The following is a 17986-nucleotide window of genomic DNA, read 5'->3' on the forward strand; positions in this document are numbered from 1 at the left end:
CTAAAATTATGTTAAAATTGCTGAACTTCACACAGTCTTTCAGGATCTCATTCACTTATTTGTTTACCCCCTAAAACACCTGTTAAGGTCTGTGTCAGGTCTTATGCCAGTGGGTAGAAACACAAAAACCAAATCAACTAAGTTTTCACTTTAAGTAGCTTAGTAGTCTAATACAGGAAAAGAAATAGACAATATTGGAAATATCTAAAATATCACTCAGATCAATCTATATAGGCGCAATGAAAATTAAAAAAAAAAATGTGAGGGTGGGGGTAAGAGGTAGAAAAGTCAAGAAAGCATTCATAGAGGCGTGACCCTTGAGTATTGTCTTAGGAAGCAATGGGACCACGTCAGGCTGATGGGAATGTACTCCAGGCTGAGGCCGTGAAGTAAGCTGAGTCTCAGAAACTGGGAGGAGACTAGGCTGCCCAGGAAAACAGCCATTTCATTTGGCTGGAAAAGTGGGAAGGCCAGATTATAGAAACCTATGGCCTGACTCTGTTGTCTCGATTTTCATCCTAAGAAAGGCAATGAGTTTGAACCCCTGCAGTTCTAAACACAGTAGAAACATGGCTGTATTTGTGTCTAAGAAAGATCATTTTGGCCTCAGTTTGGAGGGTGAAGAGGTTAGAAGCCCTGCTGGAAGACCATGGCAATGAGCATGGAGCAAGATGAGTAAGGGTTGAATTAGAACTGTGGAGGTCGTGAGAGATTTGAGAGCAGTGAAGAAAAAACCATCTCACATGGCTTCCAGGGGTCTGTCTTGGGGGACAAGTGATGTCACTCACAGAGTACAGGAAGGAGAATAGGTGGGGGGAGTGCCATGAGCTCAGTTTTGAACATGCACAATCCAGGGAGCAATGTGACTTACAGCTCTGGAGCTCGGAGGGGAGGTGTGGGGTCATCATATACAAGCAATTGTTGAAACTAAAAATTAGTTGAATGATTCAGGAAAACTATGCAGGATAAGACAGAAGTAGGCAAGGACCTGGGTAGCATCAGCACTTAAGAAAAGAAGAAGAAGAAGAAAAAAAAAAACTAGTACAGCTGACCAAGAAGAAATGATCCAAAGATAAGGAAGAGAAAAAAGAGCATGGTGACTGAGAAACCAAGGGAGGAAAAAGGTTTGCAAAAGAAAGTCATGACAGGTGCAGAGAAGACAAATAACATCTGAAAAGTTTTACTACACTTAGAACCAGGCTGTGGGTGTCCTGTGCCACACATTTCAGTGGAGTCATTAGACCAAATGAAAGTGAAGGCCATGATTATAAACTGTTCCTTTGAGGGACCCAGGCTGAGAACGGAAGGGGAGAGGGAAACAAATAATTCAAAGGGGAAAAGGTTATTTTGTCTTTCTTATATTATAAAAATTCAAGGCAAATATAGATCCTGGAAAGGATTTTTAAAAGAGAAGAGTTTGAATGATTGGTGAAAGAATATCTAGGAGAAAAGGGGGGTACATATGCAAAAGTGCAGTTGAGAGACTGGCTTTGAACAGAGCAGAGAAAGGCCTCCTTAAGAAGGGTGGAAGGAGGTGAGAGAGAGTGCAGTCACAGGCAAGTCTGTGACTCAATCTTTTCTATGCTGGTTGGCTAATGTCTTTAAAAATAAACAAAGCGAACCTTCCTGCTACAGAGAATCAATGTTTCAAAAATAGAGAACTGCTGAAATTTATTCTGTCTGTTCCCTTAATCCATCTACACCCTGCTAACCTCCTGAAAAATATTTTGAGAACATAAGAAAAAAGATGCTAAATGATGGGGCCAAATGTCCCATCTCGCATCCTGAAAAATTCAGCATCTGTCCACAGGCAAATGTGTAGAGTAAGAGAATGGGCTATGGCAATGGTCTTAATATCAAGGAAAAAGAAAATCACCCCTCAACTCAGGACTGGAAGAAATGAAAATTAATCTGAAAAGTGTTCTTCCCTCCCACATGCCACAAAGCTCCTGAGGTTTCTAATTCTAGAACTGACATCTCAACAGCAGTGAGTAATCTGAAAGCTAAATGCAATTCCCCAGAAAGGAAAAATTGCAGCAATATTTAGAAATTAGAATTGACCAACAATAAAAGCATTGCATATCAAACATTTTAAGATACACCTAAAGTTATGCCTAGAGGGAAATTTGTAAATCTAAATAAAACTATTAGGAAGATGTAATTTCTCCCCAAACTAATCTATAACTTCAATGCAATATCAATAAAAATTCCACTTGAGTTTTCTTTCTTTCTTTCTTTTTTTGAGACAGGGTCTCACTCTGTTACCTAAGCTGGAGTGCAGCAGCATGATCATGGCTCGCAGAAGCTTCAGTCTCCCAGGCTCAAGTGATTCTCCTGCCTCAGCCTCCAGAGGAGCTAGGACTACATGCACACACTGCCACAACTGGCTAATTGTTTTTTTAATTTTTGGTAGAGATGAGGTCTCACTGCGTTGCCCAGCCTGGTCTCAAACTCCTGAGCTCAAGAGATCCTCTCGCCTTGGCCTTTCAAAGTGCTGGGATTACAGGTGTGAGCAATCACACCCAGCCCCAGCTGAATTTTCTTAAGAATTCAGTAAATGTACTCTAAAGTTTATGAATAGCTAAGTCAACTTTGAAAAGAAAGGAAATTTTCCCAATCAGATATTGAGACATACTACAAAGCCATAGAAATTAATGAACGAAATAGTTTAATAGTGGTATAAGAACAGAAATTTAGACTATGGAAAGTTAGAAATTTCCATATCTTATAGCTCAGACAGAACTTTGTATATACGGAAATTTAATATACAATAAAGAGAAATAAGGAAGTCCAGACTGAATGACTAAATAATGTTGGGAAAACTGGATCGTGAAATGGAAAAAAATCAAATGGGACCCTTACTTAAAGCCATATATATATATATATATATATATATATATATAGACAACCTAAGTTAAGATAAAACATCAAATTAATAGAAGAAAATACAGAATAATTTACTTTTGAACCTTAGCAGAGAAGGTCTTATTAAAATTTCAAAAGAAAAGCCTTAAAGCAAAAAATAATGAATTAAAGATTATTGTTTAACAAAGGCATTATATTCAAAGTTAAAAAACAACAGAGTGAGAAAATTTGCACATTTAAAACTGAAAAAAGGCTACTATCTATCTATAACATACAAGGAAACTCCATAAAATGAACTCCATAAAAGGAGGCAAGGCCAATAGAACAATGAGAAAAGCACATTTAAAAAGTAATTTATAGAATAGGAAACTTCAAGACCAACAGGAGTTGAAGATATGCTCAAACTCATTAATCATCAGAAATAGGCAAATTTAATGGGTTGACTCTTTATACTCTTGATCAGAAAAAATCAGAATCTTGATAATGCCAAGTGGCAGCAAGGATGTGGAGATGAGTGAACCCTCATGCTTGGGAATGTAGATTGCACAGCCATTCTGGCAAGTAACCCGGCACTACTTGGTCAAATGAAGAATATGCAGAGTCAAAAAACCAGTCATTCTGCTTCTGGATATAAATCTCAGGAAACTCCCTCTAGAGCTTTACAAAGGAACACATTTGAGGCTGTTCCCTGGTGCTCTCTAGTGATGCAGATGGAGAGAAAGGAGGGAGTCCATCACTGGAAGCGTGGATGGGTAGTATGAGGGGGGCACACCAGGGAGCGCTACACAGCAGTGAGAAGTGAAGGGCTAGGGGAGAGAACAACATAGTGCATCTAAAAAATGTACTCCTGAGTGAGAAAAGAAGGAAACAGCACGCAGTTTGTAACATCTCACTTAAGAAAATTAAATACACATGCACTCAAAATAAAAATACCCAGTTAGATAAGCTCATAAAAATAACAATATTTTAAAAAATGGTTGCGTGGGTGCAAAAGAGAAATGAAGATTAAAAAAAAGAAAAGGGAGAAAGAAAAAAGGAGGGAAGAAAGAGAAAGGAAAGAAAGAGAGGGAATGACTAACAGAAACCTCTGATTTATTATGCTTTGATTTATTATGTTAGCTACAGTCAGAAAAGTCCTTCATAATGGCATAAACACTTAAAAGATAAAAGAATGAGGAGGTTTCCTCCTTTGAATTGTACCACCCTTTATATCTAATATTTGTAGAACACAATACACATACCACAGGTGAACCTGGTTACTGTAAGATCTTTCAGCCAGGGCATACCACCCTTCATAACAGGCTATGCTGGTTTTTTCTAAGCACTTGACTTTGAGATTTCTACAGATATGGGCTGGTAGGTTATAAATTATTAAACTCACATCAGCCAGTTTTTATCTTGAATAGCACTAATCTGAAATGGAAATAAGTCAGCATTATCAGCATCCGACGTCTTAATTAACATTCCGATACCAATCAGTGAGTTAGTTCACTGTTGTTTTAGAAATATTTCTGTGAACATTTCTGAAGTCATTTTGATACAAACTTGGAGAATGGTAACAATTTTATAAAAAGTGTAAGCTCCAGTTTTGTGTATTAAAAGGCCTGTTGGTCAACACCAGTAGCATCACAAACTCTTGCATCAGGCTAAGCACATGACATGTGTTTAGTAATTACTTGCAGATCCATTGATTCATTGGTTGACTCATGTCAGCTATGATCCATCCTCCTGCCTGGAAGTTTCTTTCAGATGCTTTTCAAAATGTGTACAGATAAAGCAGATTCCCACCTCTCACAGCCTCAAGGCTCACATTAACTATTCCTCTTTTTCAATACACCGCTTCTCCAGCAAAAGTTGCCTTCTCAATCCAGATAATGTAGAGTCTCAGTGGCAGGTCAGTGTCACTGTTCCTCCATCAGTCACAGTAACCAGCATCCCAGGGGACTTAAAGGGTGAATGCCTTTAGGCCCTTGGATTAGTGCAAATTTGACATCTGTCGACCTTTAGAGAATACATCTGGCTTAATTGAGCAGGAAAGTGATGCTGGCAGAAAAAGATTAACATGCTCAGGCTAATGGCAGCCTGGCCTTTCTTTCCTTGTTCTCTCCTGAATCCACATAAAAGCCACCTGTGACTCATCGATACCAGGTGAGATTTTTCACCCTGGCAATACTGATGGATCCCTGCACAGCTTTACGGAAGCAGCTGCCAAGGGCTATCTCTCTTCTCTAAGACAAGTGGATTTGTCAAGTCCCTAAAATCATCTCATTTTTGCTGTTGCCCTGCTCAGTGAACAAAATGAGGACAATAACTCAAGAAAGTTTTATGAGCCACACATTTTTGTTGATTTGGTGGACTTAGTTATGGAAAAAAAAAGTCCTCTTGGCCTCTCTATAGGTATGACCATCAAAGTAAACTCAATTTAAACCTTTCATTTACTGTCAGGATGCCTGCAGACCTGGCAGTGCCCACAGGGGTAGCCAGTTCATCTAAAGACTGACAGAAGACACAGAAGAAGGTGCAGAGGTGGAAAGGGGGAAAGGATAACGAAAAGGAAAACTTAAAAAAACACAGGCAGAAGTGCATAAGGAAATACCACATTATAATGAGCAACAGAGTGGTTCCTAGGCAGTTAAGACCCAGAGCCAGAATATCTAAGCTTGAATCCCAACTCTGCCCCTTATTAGCTGTGTGACCTTAAGCAAGTTTCTTACCCTCTCAGTTTCCTATCTGGAAAATGAGAATGGTTATATCTACCTCATGAAATTGTGAGGATTAAACACCAAACACTGATAGAACGCTTACTATGTACCAGGCACTATGCTAAGTGCTTGCATGTCTTAACTCGATCCTCTCAACAGCTTTCTGAATAGGGGGTGTATTCATTTTCTATGGCTACTGTAGCAAATTACCATATTACCATAAACTCTTTGGCTTAAAACAACACAAATTTGCCATCTTACAGTTCTAGAGTTTAAAAGTCCTAGAATCAAGGTTCCTTTTGGAAGCTTTAGGGGTGGAATCTGTTCCTTGCCTGGACGCTCTAGGGATGGAATCTGTTTCCTTGCCTTTTCCCGGATTCTAAAAGTCACCTGCATGTTCATGGCATTTTCCTTACTTCACTCTATCACTCCAACCTCTGGTCCCATCCTCGACCCTACTTTTCTGTCGTCTCTATTGCCTCCCTCATATAAGGACTCTTGTGATTGATTATACGGGGGCTCACCCAGATCATCCAGGATAATATCCTCACGGCAAGATCCTTAACTTAATCACACCTACAGAGTCCTCTCTGCCATTCAGGGGAACACACCACAGTTCTACCGGTTAGGACAAGGGCATCATTGGGAGCCCGTTATTGTGTCTTCCACAGGTGCTACTAATATCCCCGTTTCACAAGTGGGAATTGACATGCAGAGAGATTGACTAACGTGCCGAAAGTCATGCTTTTCCTCCTGACTTTCCTGCCTCTCAGTGGGTTAATGTTTATAAAGCACTTGGAACTGTGCCTGGTTCAAGGAAGCACTAAGCTGGGTTAACTCTCGTTGCTATAGCCATGGGTGTTAAGGTAGAATGGATACTAACTGCTCAGCTTTAAGTCAGTGGCACCAACACCAAAGGTGGGTCTACCCTCCACTGGCCTAAGAGTCTCTTTGTCCCCACGTACATTTGGAACGCAGTCTGGTGTTGATAGAGACTTTGGGATTTGGGGAAAGGAAAGCCTGGGTGGGAGCCCAGCTCCTTTCCCTCCAGCTGTGGGTCTTGAGCAGGCCACCTGAGCCTCACTATCTTCATCTGCAGGACAAGGCTAGAATGAGCACCCCAACACTAGCAGACTGGTAGGGTAATTAAGAGAAATCCCACCAGTGAAAAATGTTTTATACACATCTAAATCAAAGATTAATCTCAGCAGCTATTCACATATATGTTGAGTAAAAGAAACATTGGTGTGCTATGATTTGAATACAACAAGGGATGCTGAAAGAGAAAAAGGAAAGGATACGTCGGCAACGCAACCCAGCACTCACCGCTACAGGTGCCCCGCCTGTTGTAGAAGCCTTTTCCACAGCTGCTATCACAGCGGCCATCTCTCAGCACGTGGAGGGGATCTCTGCAGGCCAAGCAGTGCTTCTCCGCTGGGCCCCAGCAACCTGCACAGGACTCATGGCAGACTGCAGACAAACAGCAAAATCAGTGAGTAGCCTACAGCAGAAAGGACTGGTCATCGTTTTTCTTTTAAATGTTTTAGAATTCACAAGGAGGATGTCAGTTTGTTCCTTAGTTCCTAAACTGCTATTGACATATTCACACCTCAGGACAAACACAACACCCACTTCTCCAAGGAACTCTTTCTATTGGCCAGAAGTACAACTTCAGTGAAGTACTGCTAAGCGATTCAGAAGAGGAAATCAGAGGCTTTTGAGAAATGGGATTTACAGAGAAGGAAATCATGACTGTCTAGAGAAAGATGGACTGGTTAACGAAATCATATGGTCCTCCACCCCCTTGCCTTTTGTAATCACACCACGGAGTATCCACAGGATCACCACCTCCCAACTGCAGCACCATCAGAATCAGCTGAGGAGGGATACCTTGGACTCTAGTCCCAGATCCAACTTTCTGAGGACCCAGTCCTACTTGACATCTATTGTACTTTGCCTTTCTAGCTCTTTCCCCCCAGTATTATCTGTCCTAAACATGTGTCTTAAGAACTCACAAAGCTTGCTTTTCTCTTATACCTTCAATTTCTTACTATAACTTGCTCCTTTAAGATTTTAAAATGTTCTCCCTTTCAGCATTTGATTTTTTTTGATTACTCTTCAAGCTCACTCTTCACCTTAGCACTTCTGCAGAAGGACCTATTCTGAATAACTGAATTTTTTCCAGTTTGGCTAACTGTATGGCTAACCCCTAACATCCTAATTCTTAAAATGTTTCCTTCACAATGGAGCACCACCTAGTTTGCAGAGGCATTGATTCTTACCAAAATTGGTAGGTAGAATGAATGTCTTGCTGCTTGCAAGCAGCTTTGTAACCCTACCTTAGTAATTCAAGTAGGCATCCCTTTGGAGGCAGAAGGAAGGATATCTGCCTTGCAAACCTCAAGATCCAACTCTCTCTTCTCAGTTCTAAATTGCACAAGCAAGTCCTAATTTCAGATACTTTTTCTCCCCAAAAACGGTAGGGATGATTACGAATTGCATTAACTGCTAGAAAGGGCTCTGCAATAAAGAGTAACAGTGGTGGGGGTGGTGGGGACCAACTGTAGATAAAAAGGATGAGAGGCAGTCAGCCACAGGGAGTCGGACCATTACGAGCAACTCTCGAGGAGGGAAGGAGCATGTGTGTTTGGGGAAACTGAGGGCTAACCCTATGGCTGGAGTTGGTGAGGCACAGTGGGGGGGCCATGGCATGATCCATGGCTGCAGCCATAGGCAGAGGCCTGGTCAAACTTGACCTTGGAGACCAAGGAAAGAAATTAGGACTTTTATCCTAATTCCCATGTGAAGTCATAAATGAGCTCACACAAGACAGACAGAAGATCTGATTGAGATGTTTCAAACCACTCTCTGGCTGCCATGTAGAGAGGGTATAAGGACCTGCTAGTAAGCAGGAGACCAGCATGGAGTCTACTGCATGACCCAGGTGAGAGAGGACTTGGACTAATGGGGTGGGAAGCGGAGACAAAGGAAAGTTTCCTTATTCATCATCTGGTTCCCTTGTGAGACCGTAAGCTCCATGAGGGCAGGGCCTATTTCTGTTTTTTTAACTCTGTACCAAGCACACTGCTTGTGCTTTACAAATGTCTCTTGAGTAACTTCATTTAAATTTAACTCCTTATGTATATTTTATAAATGTTACATGAGAATACTGTCCATATGCAGGATAAGTTTAAGGATAAACTTATCCTTAAGCTTAGGTTAAGTTTTAGTCATAATTTACTTGGCACTAAATTATAGTTAAAGATGTGGATGCAAAGTCTCAGTAACAAATTCTACCCTTAACACACATGAAATCTGCCTGGCATTCAGGTATTCTACCACCCTTTCATTACAGACTGTAGTCATCATCTGAAGAGTCAATGACTGTTCATGCCTTTGCCTCACTCACTCTGGAGCTGATCTAAAGTCATTACCAAAACAAACAAACAGAAAATCTGCTCTCATTTCTAAAAAGTTATGCCAAGTTGATACATCAACATCCAATAGAAGCACACAAGGATGCGGGTAAGGCATGTTCCCAGCTGGCCACAGGTAAGCCACTTTATCTGAGGTCTGCTGCAGGAACACTTAGAACATTCTGTTGCCTAGGTGCACTGGTGACATTGCACCAACTGCACTGGGCATAAGTGCCAAGGAAATGATGGATGGAAAGTGAGGCTAAAAAGACAACAGGGGTCAGACTTCCAAGTTCAGATGGGCTAGGGTACGGACCTTGGACTTTGTGCCATGGAAAGTTTTAATCAGGGCAGTGGAATGATCACTTCTGCTTTTTAGGGAGTTCATTCTGGCAGTGGGGAGAAAAGAAAGTAACTCAAGACATCTGCAGGGGATGAAATCATCTTTGTCCAGAGGTGCAGAGGAGATAAGAAATGAAAGCATAGCTCCCTAGCTCTCTTCAGCGACTGGTTGAAGAGCAGCACAGACATGCAGTTATACTGGTTGTTAAAACAGTAAAATACTTTCAAACTGGTTGATAAATGGCTGTCACCCTGAGCTTCATCCCCGGAATCTCCACCCGACATCATGCTCCACAAACAAAAGGTCTGACACAGGAGAAGGTCTGGGGGTCCCCCTCCTTCTCTCTGATGTGCATCTGTGCCATACTGCTTGTTAGATATTTTTACTATACCCTTGGTGTTACCAATCAGGACAGAGACCCAAGAATGAGCAGGATGGCCTTAATCAACAGACTTAGGGATGGCATTCAGGCCCCCCCACAAACTGAGCTCTCCTTAACTTTCCAGCTCCATCTTCCACTATCTCCCCACGCACACCAATTCTATGAAGCAGAGCACCCTACGTGTGCCATGTGCCCACCTGTGAGTTCTGGATGCCCCACACAGGATTTGCCCAGCCCACAGTGTCTCCAGCTCCTTCCTTAGATCCTAAAATCCTGTTTATATTTAATTTCCCATTTATATTTCCTAAGTTGTCACTACTTCTGTGAAGCTTCACTAAACTTGTCTAATAACCTTTCTCTATGTTCCTGCAATGTGTTGCATATGCCTCTCTTATTATATTTATCCTACTGTACTAACTTACTCAGTTACGAATCAATCTCAATGGAATTCAATCTTCAATGGAATTCAATACCCTCCCAAATGGGGACCACGTTTTAGTCATCGTAAACCCCCAGTATCCAGACTGATGCCTGGCACCTAGTCAGTACTCATTAAGTGTAGGCTAAATGAATGTACAGCAGATTTTTAAAATTGGTTATGGGGGATTCATCCTTTTAGTTACCTTCTACATGGAAGCAACTCACCACAAGGTCATAGTCTTAAGATATAACTTAAGAGAAACTTGAAGCCGTAATATGTACTTAATAAATGCTGAAGTCTAAATCTGCTTATGATGATAAATACTGATGCTGCATCTATATAGAGTACCGAACATGACAGTGGTCCTACTGTTTTTTTACATATTACGTAAAAGACATGTTCCATGGCCAGACACAACAGCAGAAGGAATTTTTATTTCAACACAGGAATATGCTGAGCTGTCATTTCTTATAATGATATACTTCCACTGTGGTTTCTTTAAAATAAATTGTATTGTGTATATTTAAGGTATACAACACGATATTATAAGGTGTATATATAATTTATACATATATTTATATATAAGGTATATATTTAAGGTATATAATGTGATATTATAAGGTGTGTGTATATATATTTATATATACATAATTATAAAAAGTGTGTGTATATATACACTGTATATCACATTGTATACCTTAAATATGTACCTTATATATATTTAATAATATATATTTATGTTTAATACACCTTATATTTTATAAGGCTATATATATACACCTTATAATATGCTATATACCTTAAATATATATACACACCTTATAATATCATGTTGTATACCTTAAAATATATATATAAAGAGGATTAGTGTGTATATATATATATAGAGAGAGAGAGGAACAAATTAACATGCCCATCTTCTCATATAGTTACCCATTTTCCCCTGTGTGGCAAGAACAACTATCATCTACTGATTTAGCGAAAATCCCACTGTGTTTGCAATTGATTTCTAATTTCTAACACTGAACATATGCTACCACAGATTATCTCTTACATGTGGCTTTTATTATATTTGGGTTATTATAAAAAATAAGAGGTCACTCCCTGACTTTTCACCATAATTTCTCTTAGTGATACATTTCAGATCACACAGGGTTTGAATTACATATTGTGGCAATAAATTTTAAAAGAGGGTGAATAAGAGAAAGCTATCTTTTTATCTCACAGGCAGCAGATAATTTATTTGGTAAGGTCCCTGACTTTTCTGGAGCATAACCAGACATGTGTGGGTTTCTTCAGCAATTCATTCCAAAAATGAAAAGGAGCAAATTACTTTTCTTTTTGCAATTCTTTACTGAAACCCTACTCTAAAAATAGCACACCTCTTTTACTAGCTGATACTTTTGAAATAGAAGATTGCTTTAAAAAAATTTTTAAGCTATACCTCTCTAACAATAAAATGCAGCCCTTTTCCAGGGAAACATTAAAAGCACTTCCTATAATCACCTTATTTTCCACAAAGCCTTCCCAGACCCAGAGCAGTGGATACAGACACCCGTGTGCTCTTTTCTGTGATGATCTGTAGTTCCTCTGAGATTCATCAGTGAGGCTGCAGTTCAGATTTTCAAACTGCCAAGATGTTTTTCCTCACAATTGCACAGAAAAAGCCCAAACTTCAGGCACAAGCAGGTGTGATATATGCAAATCAAATTCCTTCATTCTGTTTCTTATCCAGTTTGTGGCAACTGCCAGCTTTCATTCTGATCTCACAATGACTAGGTAGTACTCGCCAAGGTTTGAAGTATTATCAGGAGGGTAAATTTTCAATAAGAAGCTCTTGCTGGATGACAAATTGTTTCTGTCTTGAACTCAACTTCACTGTTCCTTGGTTTCCTAATCTGTAAAGCGGAAATAATAATATTTGTTGTACCTAATTCACGAGGACATGGAGAGATGACAAGTTTGGAAAAGCAAAGAATGTTGTGTGTGATCATATGAATGGCATGGGGGGATCTTCATTTTGTCTCAACTGCTGTCAAAAGCAAAGTAATTTTAAAGAGAGAAAATTAAAGGTCAACACAAGACAGAAGGGGGAAGGATGGAAAAGACTACAGGAAAGGTTGGCTCGCTCAGAAAGGAAGGGAAGGGAAGGGAAGAATTACAGCCTGCAGGGATTCGGCCAGCAGCTATATGAAGGAGCTCCAGCCTCTCCTAGGTGCTTCACACTTAGAAGCTCTTTCCTTGCAAACTCTACAAAACAACCGCAAAAGCTCTTTGAAAGTGACTGGAAATACCTTAGTGAGGCCCTGATGCCTGAAAGACTCCTTCCCCTTCCCCAATCACAGCCCCACAAGATGCCAAGGCTGGTTGCCTGAGATGCCGAAACTCTAGGCTAATTTAAAAGAAGTTCCAAAGAGATCTGAGCCATCACAATTTTTGATCCTTTTACTCGAATATTCTGTCCCTTCCCAGATCGGGCCTCTGCCCGCTACTGCCTTCCTTTGCCAATTGAAGGCTTTACAATGTGTCTGGTCTCCACATATTCTGAAAACTCATAAGTACTTGAGGAACTTCATAATAGAAAAAAGTACGAACACGTAAAAAAAAATCTTCGGCATCATCAAAAGCGGGAGATACGCAAACCAAACAGGAGAGCAGCAACTAGACGCACTGGATGAGACATGCACATTATATTTTTAAACTGCGATTACTTTTGCACCACCTAATAACATGTACACATCCTAGAAACAGTGCTTAGTGAGAAAAAAAAAAAAAGTCAAGAAAGAAGGAAATATCTGGTCGAATGTGGTGGCTCGTGTCTGTAATCCCAGCAGTTTGGGAGGCCAACGCGGGTGGATCACTCGAGGTCAGGAGTTCAAGACCAGCCTAGCCAACATGGTGAAATCCTGTCTCTACTAAAAATACACAAAAATCAAATTAGCCAGGTGTGGTGGCACACGCCTGTAGTCCCAGCTACTCAGAAGGCTGAGACAGGAGAATCGTTAGAACCTGGGAGGTGGAGGTTATAGTGAGCCAAGATCACGCCACTGTACTCCAGCCTGGGTGACAGAGTGAGACTCCATCTCAAAAACAAAACAAAGCAAAACAAACAAAAAACGAAGGAAATATCTACCCAGGCATACAAAACAATAAAAGCATAGGCATACAAAAAGTACACACTAAATCACATTAGTGTAGTTATTTAAAAGGGGAGCTGGGAAGAAGGGGAATGGGAATAGGGCATGATAACAAAAGGAACAGACAGGCAGATGGATAGGCAGACAAATAAGCAAGAGAATAGCTTGGCCCAGACCAATGGTGAAAATGGGCCATCAACTGACGAGCATGATTAACTCCACATGCTTCATAAGAACCCCAAAAACATGTAAAAGAAAAAATTCAACAAGATTTCATTTTACATCAATCAAATTGACAATTTAAGAAGGCTTGTGATACCTAGTGTCGACTGGAGTGCTGGCAAGTAGGCAACCTTATACATTTCTGGTAGGAGTACAAATCAGTGTAACTTTCTTAAAAGAGTGTAATATGTTAATCCGTGTCAAAAAGCTTAAAAACCATACATAAACCTTTGGACTCAGCAGTCACATGTCTAAAAATTGATTCAAAAATATTTACCACAATTTCTACTAAAAATGTTTGCATCATGGTTACATATAATTTAAAAAATTAGGAACAAATATCAAACCACAGAGGATTGGCTAAATGAATGATTGCATAGCCAGAGATGGAAAATTATACAACAGCTTTAAAAAGATGTTGTAGAAGGATAAGTAATAACATAAAGAAAGCAAGCAATAAAACTGTAAATAGAGTACAATTTTAGTTTTGAAAAAAAAAAGTGTATGCGTATAGACACACAGAAAGATATCTTTATAAATTTGGAAGACATACACCAAAATACTAACAGTAGTGATTTGGGGGAGTTTGAGTTAGGAATTTTAGCTGACTTTTTATTATACTTTGTATTTTATTGACTTTTATTACTTTTTGGAATAAACATAAATTCATTTGGTACTTGGGGGGAATTTTAGTAATTTTCCTAATGGTGGAGGGAGAAAAGCTGTAGTTCTTTTCCCTAAGGTACATGCTAGGTAAATAGCTTGTTAACCTATTAAGCATGATTGTGATACAGCTGTGATTTACCTGTCTGGGGTAACATATTTGAATTTTTAGCAGGGTCTTTGGTAGACACAGAACTTGAACCAAAGGAAATTACATCCCAGCCAATGAAGGCTTTGGCAGGTCCACATGGACTTTTCATTGGTTCATAAGTTAGAGGACAAAGCCAGACATTCAGCTCATCAGCAGTATCTCGTAAAGTTATCTCTTCTATCTCCTGCCCCTCTACCTATATTCCTGAATCGATAGCACAGGTATAATCCAAGGGTTTTCACGACCACCAGCTTCTCAGCTTCTACTCATCCTCTGTGACCACTGAAAACCCACAGCTGCTAGGACTCCCTGTGTTCCCTCGCAAATCCTACACCCAGTGGCCCCTGTTAATTAAAATGCCTATTGTCTACTCCAGTGATGTCTTCTGAAATTGAAGAGCCAAAGGCAGGACCGCCAACCAAAACAACCTTTTGATGGGGGGAGTTCTCAGACCTCCTGGCTGTACTAACACAGCTGCTCAGATCTCAGCAGCACTAACAGGGAGGTGCTGTTAGCTCTGTGGGCAGCATAGAAGCAGGGGAGGGCAGAACAGGGACAGCGCTTGGGTGGGGAATGGAGAAGAGAAAGAATGTATGCCATACAGTCTCGCTAAAATAACTGAGAGCCTTCCAAACTGGGCAGAAAGCCGGAAGACTTGTCACTAGTTTGTAATCCATAGCTGAAACAGTTTGGGGTTCAGATTTGTCAGGAAGAATGGGATCTGTCTGAAAGATAACCTCTGTGGCATCTGTGGCAGGCTTTCTCTGCTGGTATGTGATACTTTTGTTCTGTCATTTGTCTTCTGGCATACACAGCAAAGGTCTAGAAGTGGCAAAGACGAATGCCAAACACAGCCAGCTTCCTGCCAAAGCTCAGGTCCCAGACACAACACCACCAGCTGTTTTCCCTCTTCTCTCCGTTTATTCTGTACATGAATATAATATCCAAAGAGAGAGGGGCCTTGGAACACTGTTGTCACCTGCCTCACTGGGTCTTGCTTACTCAAAAACAACTTACATTCTAAGAAGGCAATCCTATTGTCTTCCCTTCTGAATGGCCTGAAATACTCCATGGACACGACCCAAGTTTTGAAGACAGTTTATTTTATGAGTTACCTTCCCAACTCTGATAAAGCACACAACTATGTTAAACATGAGGAAAAGAGAAGAAAAAGAGGAGTGAGAAAAATAGAGAGTCTGTAATTTTCCTGAGGCCACAACTAGCCAGAAATTGAGGACAAGGAGCAACTAGTAGAAGCCAACTGGAAGATAGGTCATATGTAAGCCAAAGTTTAGTCATGCCTGTACATTTCTGTTCATTCCTCTCCATGCAATGGTCTATCACATTTTTTCTATCAAAAATTATTCCAAAGGGCCATAGATATACTTAGCACCATGTGAAATTCAGAAGTATACGACATGTCCCTGCCCAATGACTGATCATTTCCTATCATATTCCCTTGTAAAGTATCTTTATAGCACCGATAACAATAATTTCATGTAACGATACTATCTAAGTATTTAAAATTATCTTGTTTATTTGTTTAGAGGCACTCTCCTCCCATTGAGGAAGTTAAGTTCCTTAACTAGAGGGAAGTTGTCTACCTGCTTCACTCTGTATCTCTGGTGTCTGGGACAGGGCCTGGTACACAGAAGAGGCTCCACCAATATTTATGCATGAACAGAATGGGAGAGACAGGAGGTACCACTTGAAGAAGTAAGTCACCTTTACGAGAAAGTCAGCAGTTTAGCAAGAGACCATAATTGCTGTAGAATGCCAAAGAAGTTCTGAACAATGCATAGGATGTAAAGAGTAGAACAAAATGAGTGAAGGCAGTGGTAGAAACATGCAGGGCCCCTAAACTGAGTATGTGACCCGGCAATGAAACTGAGACTGATCCTCCAATCCTGGGATATGTTGCAAGGGCTATGGAGGTGACACTACCTTGGCAATGACCATCCCAACAGAGCAAGGAGGGCCCCTGTCTTGCGAGAAGGGCTCCTGGCTTTCAGAACAGTAGTTTCATAGGTGCCATTGTCAAGAGGTCCACCCAGTACACAGCTAGGCTGGGATAAGTCATGTGTTGGAACACAACACCAAGACCCATTAAACCTCCACTGCTTTGGACCTGGCTGTGCAGGGTCAGTGCTTCATTTCTGCAAATGACTGGCTGCTCCAATCAACCATAGTTCCAAAAAATAATTAACTTGAGAAGGTCCTCTGCTCAGGCCATAGCTTTTAAATGTCAACTAGGTCAACATCCTAGATGTAAATGTTATAGGTTTTTTTATTATAAACTTTTCCTTTAAATATGTCACAATATTGGCTAAGAAATAAATAATCATAGATTCTCATTATTTAATCTGAGCACTTAAGGAAAATTGTCTTTCCTTTTTAAAGAAAAAGGGATTTTAATTTATTGTAAAGAATACAGTGTACTGTTCTCTATATATTTACTTCTCCATAACACATAAAAGCAGATTTTATTTTAGATGAGACATTAATGGCAGAACACTCTTCTTGCTTAATGTAAGCTATTTGTTTTTTTATCTCTATAGGTTGAAAAATAAAGGAATGGTTTCAATAATATCAATAGCTGCCTTTTATTGTCCACATACTAAGGCCAGGCATAATGTATTTACACATTTCAAACAGCTTTTCTAACCTTCATAATAATGGTTTAAAGTAGATAATATCATCCCCATTTTGCAGTTGAAAAAATTGAAGCTCAGAGAGGTTAAATGGCTTGCCAGAGCCCTCTTGCAGCAAGTGGTAGAGTTGCCATTCAAAATAATCCTATCCCTTATAATCCTGTAAAATGTTCAGTTGCTTGCTTCTCTACATCTCAAAATCTGAGAACATACGGCACTCCGATATAGAATAAACTTCAAAGGCTTTTGGTTTTTTGTTTTTGTTTGTTTTGTTTTATTTTACATCTCCACGAGCAGCAACTAACCTGCCTGGACTGTGAGCTCACTATAGGCAAAGAGTGAATCTTATTTACTTTACATGCTTCATGTACTCAGGACCTAGAACAATGGTCAAAAAAGAATGAAAGGGGAAATGAGATAAAAGGAACAAGGAAGAAGGACAATGGAAAGCAGAACCCAAGTCTCTAAACTTATATGAAAGGCTTTCTAGACACCAGGAACCATCTTCTAAACCAGGGGTTCCCAACCCCCCAGCACAGATCAGTTTCAGTCTGTGGCCTGTGAGGAACTGGGCCACACAACAGGAGGCAAGCAGCGGGTGAGCAAGCATTGTCACCAAGCTCTGCCTCATAGGAGCGAATGTGAACCCTGTTGTTAATTGCCTATGTGAGGGATCTAAGTTGCAGCTGCTTATGAGAATCTAACTAATGACTGATGATCTGAGCTGGAACAGTTTCATCCCGAAGCCACCCCCAGCTCCCCGGTCCATGGAAAAGTTGTCTTCCATGAAACCAGTCCCTCGTGCCAAAAGGGTTGGGGACTGCTGCCCTAAATGGAGTATGTGAATTTACTCATTCAATCTTCATGGCAGTACAATGTGGCAGATATTACGTTCCTGTTTTACCCAGAAAGCAATTGAAGCTTGGAGTTAAAGAATAGGTAAGTGACAGAGGCAAGATTAGAAACCAGGTGGTTTCGGCCGGGTGCGGCGGTTCAAGCCTATAATCCCAGCACTTTGGGAGGCCAAGGCAGG

The 17986-nt window shown here is 40.4% G+C and overlaps 1 protein-coding gene across 1 annotated transcript in view; it reads right to left on the bottom strand.

Annotated features, from left to right (window-relative positions):
- Nucleotides 1-17986, bottom strand: part of FRAS1 (Fraser extracellular matrix complex subunit 1) — a 464327-nt gene that overhangs the window by 242405 nt on the left and 203936 nt on the right. Inside the window, exon 15 of the mRNA XM_025384816.1 lies at nucleotides 6894-7037. Coding sequence (XP_025240601.1) covers nucleotides 6894-7037 — 144 coding nt within the window. The remainder of the gene's footprint in view (nucleotides 1-6893; nucleotides 7038-17986) is intronic.

The sequence above is a fragment of the Theropithecus gelada genome, chromosome 5 (assembly GCF_003255815.1).
Source record: "Theropithecus gelada isolate Dixy chromosome 5, Tgel_1.0, whole genome shotgun sequence".
NCBI lineage: Eukaryota > Metazoa > Chordata > Mammalia > Primates > Cercopithecidae > Theropithecus > Theropithecus gelada.